Source organism: Haplochromis burtoni, unplaced genomic scaffold (assembly GCF_018398535.1).
Source record: "Haplochromis burtoni strain Fernald_Lab_line unplaced genomic scaffold, NCSU_Asbu1 Contig_734, whole genome shotgun sequence".
Classification (NCBI taxonomy): Eukaryota; Metazoa; Chordata; class Actinopteri; order Cichliformes; family Cichlidae; genus Haplochromis; species Haplochromis burtoni.
This window is the reverse complement of record NW_024583095.1, coordinates 192,274-194,239: the sequence shown is the minus strand read 5'-3', so window position 1 is coordinate 194,239 and position 1,966 is coordinate 192,274. Positions and strand designations below refer to the sequence as shown.

At 40.5% G+C, this 1,966-nt stretch overlaps 1 protein-coding gene across 1 annotated transcript in view; it reads right to left on the bottom strand.

Annotated features, from left to right (window-relative positions):
• Window positions 1-962: 962 nt before the first annotated feature.
• LOC102303853 overlaps window positions 963-1,966 on the bottom strand; it is a 4,836-nt gene continuing 3,832 nt past the window's right edge. The window contains exon 2 of the mRNA XM_042215474.1: window positions 963-1,960. Coding sequence (XP_042071408.1) covers window positions 963-1,960 — 998 coding nt within the window. The remainder of the gene's footprint in view (window positions 1,961-1,966) is intronic.

The window sequence follows — 1,966 nt, the reverse complement described above, 5'->3', positions numbered from 1 at the left end:
GTTATTGTATTTTTATTTTTTGAAGATGCAACACTTAACATCTTGATTATTTCGCAGCTTCTCATCAATCATGTGGAGGATCTCCTGGATGTAAGTGTCATTGTAATTTTTTTTCTCTTTTCACTCGTTCATTCACATATTCTGTGCAAATATCTATGATGCTGTCAGCCAGATGTTGTGCAGCCATCATGTGATCATGACCAGTAAAAATCTTCTTTGCTCCGTGTTTAAGTTTCTTGAACCGTCCTTCAGCTGTATATTTAAAAGACTCTTTTCCACAATCTTGCAGACTCATTTCACTTAATAACTCATTTGCATGGCTCCCCCTGTGTTTCAGATTTTCTCTCAGACAGTAGGACACACTGCCTGTGACATTTTTTGGTTTTTGTTCAGAGAAAGACAGTTTTTCTAAAGTTTCACTCCACATCCTCTCAAATTCTTTGTCCAACTCTGCGTCTGTCGTTTGGATGTTTTTTTTCCGACATTCATCAATTAATGCACGCACTGCTTTTTCAATCTTGTTTCTATTATTATTTTTAATTTGAATAATTTCTGTCATTCCTTGTTTGTTTTCTGTTGCTACTTCAAGCTGATACATTACACTATTTTCCATTTCATTACAAAGAATCTTTCCACTATTTAAAAATTCCTCTTTGTATCCTTCAACCAGATACACGTGGCACTCACTTTGCTCGAAATACTGTGTCAGATTGTCCAAAATCTTTGTCTCCCATGCAGACAGCACTGTGGAAACTTCACTTTTTAAAGATCTGAGAAATTCTCTCATGTCAGATGTTTCAGATTTCACTGTGATGGTACCAAAATTGGAAATTGTAGTCTCTGCTTTTCTTACCCAGGTGTACATTTCTTTTCTGAACTCCCACTCCCATTTGTTGAACTCTGTGCAGAGCTTCATGCATGCATCAGCTATGAGGCTGTTTCTGAAGCTGAAGATGAAGTTTTCATGCTTTACTGCATTCCACCCACTCTTTAAACTCCATGATATTATTAGCAGATGACTCACAGTTTCCCAGTAGTTGGATGATGTTTTTCCTGAGCTCATATACAGCCTCACTGTATCCTGCATTAACTGGTGCCATTGGTGGGTTTCCATTCCACAGTCCAGGAATGTACCAGTTCCCAGTGTCTGGACTGTACTCCATCACATCAGTGAAGCTCTTGTTCTCCTCTTTCTTTTCCATTTTGGCTGCTGCCTGAGTCATCTCATTTAAGTGTTCCAGGAGCAGTTTCCTGTCTCGTAAGTTCTTCTGATGGGCTGAAACATCCGACACATTCTGGTGAACAAACTGACATTTAGGCTTTTTGCCCACCTCCTTCATCCTGAGAAAAGCCTGCGCAACTATTTGTCGGATGTTCTTCATTACAGTTAAATTCTCCATTGCAATGTTGACAATGGTGACATCACTCAGTCCCACAACAAGTGTTGCAAGCTCATTGTCGTGCTCATAGCTGTTGTCCAGTTGTGCAAGTTCTGGTGACTTTAAGCCCTCAGTGTCAATGATCAGCATGAAGTCACAGTTTAGGACGTTTTTCATGTCTTCATTGATTTTGATGAGCAACATAAAGGCACCTCGAGTACATCGACCACTGCTCACTGCAAACTGCACTCCAAACATGGTGTTAAGGAGAGTGGACTTTCCTGTGCTCTGAACACCAAGAACTGTAACTACCATTATCTTTCTGTTTGATGACACTGAGTTAATGTCAAGAGAAATCGAGTAGTTGTCAGGGGGCACCGAGTTGATTTCTGAATGCGCAGAGTCATTTTCTGGAGGTGCTGATACATTGTCTTGACAAAGCGAGTCATTGCCTGGAGGCACAGAGTCATTGTTTGATACTGTGTTCATGTAAAGAGAGACCGGGTCATTGTCTGGAGGAGCTGAGTCACTGTTTGAGACTGAGTTAAGGTCAAGAGAGAATGAGTTGTTGTCTGGAGGAGCTGAGT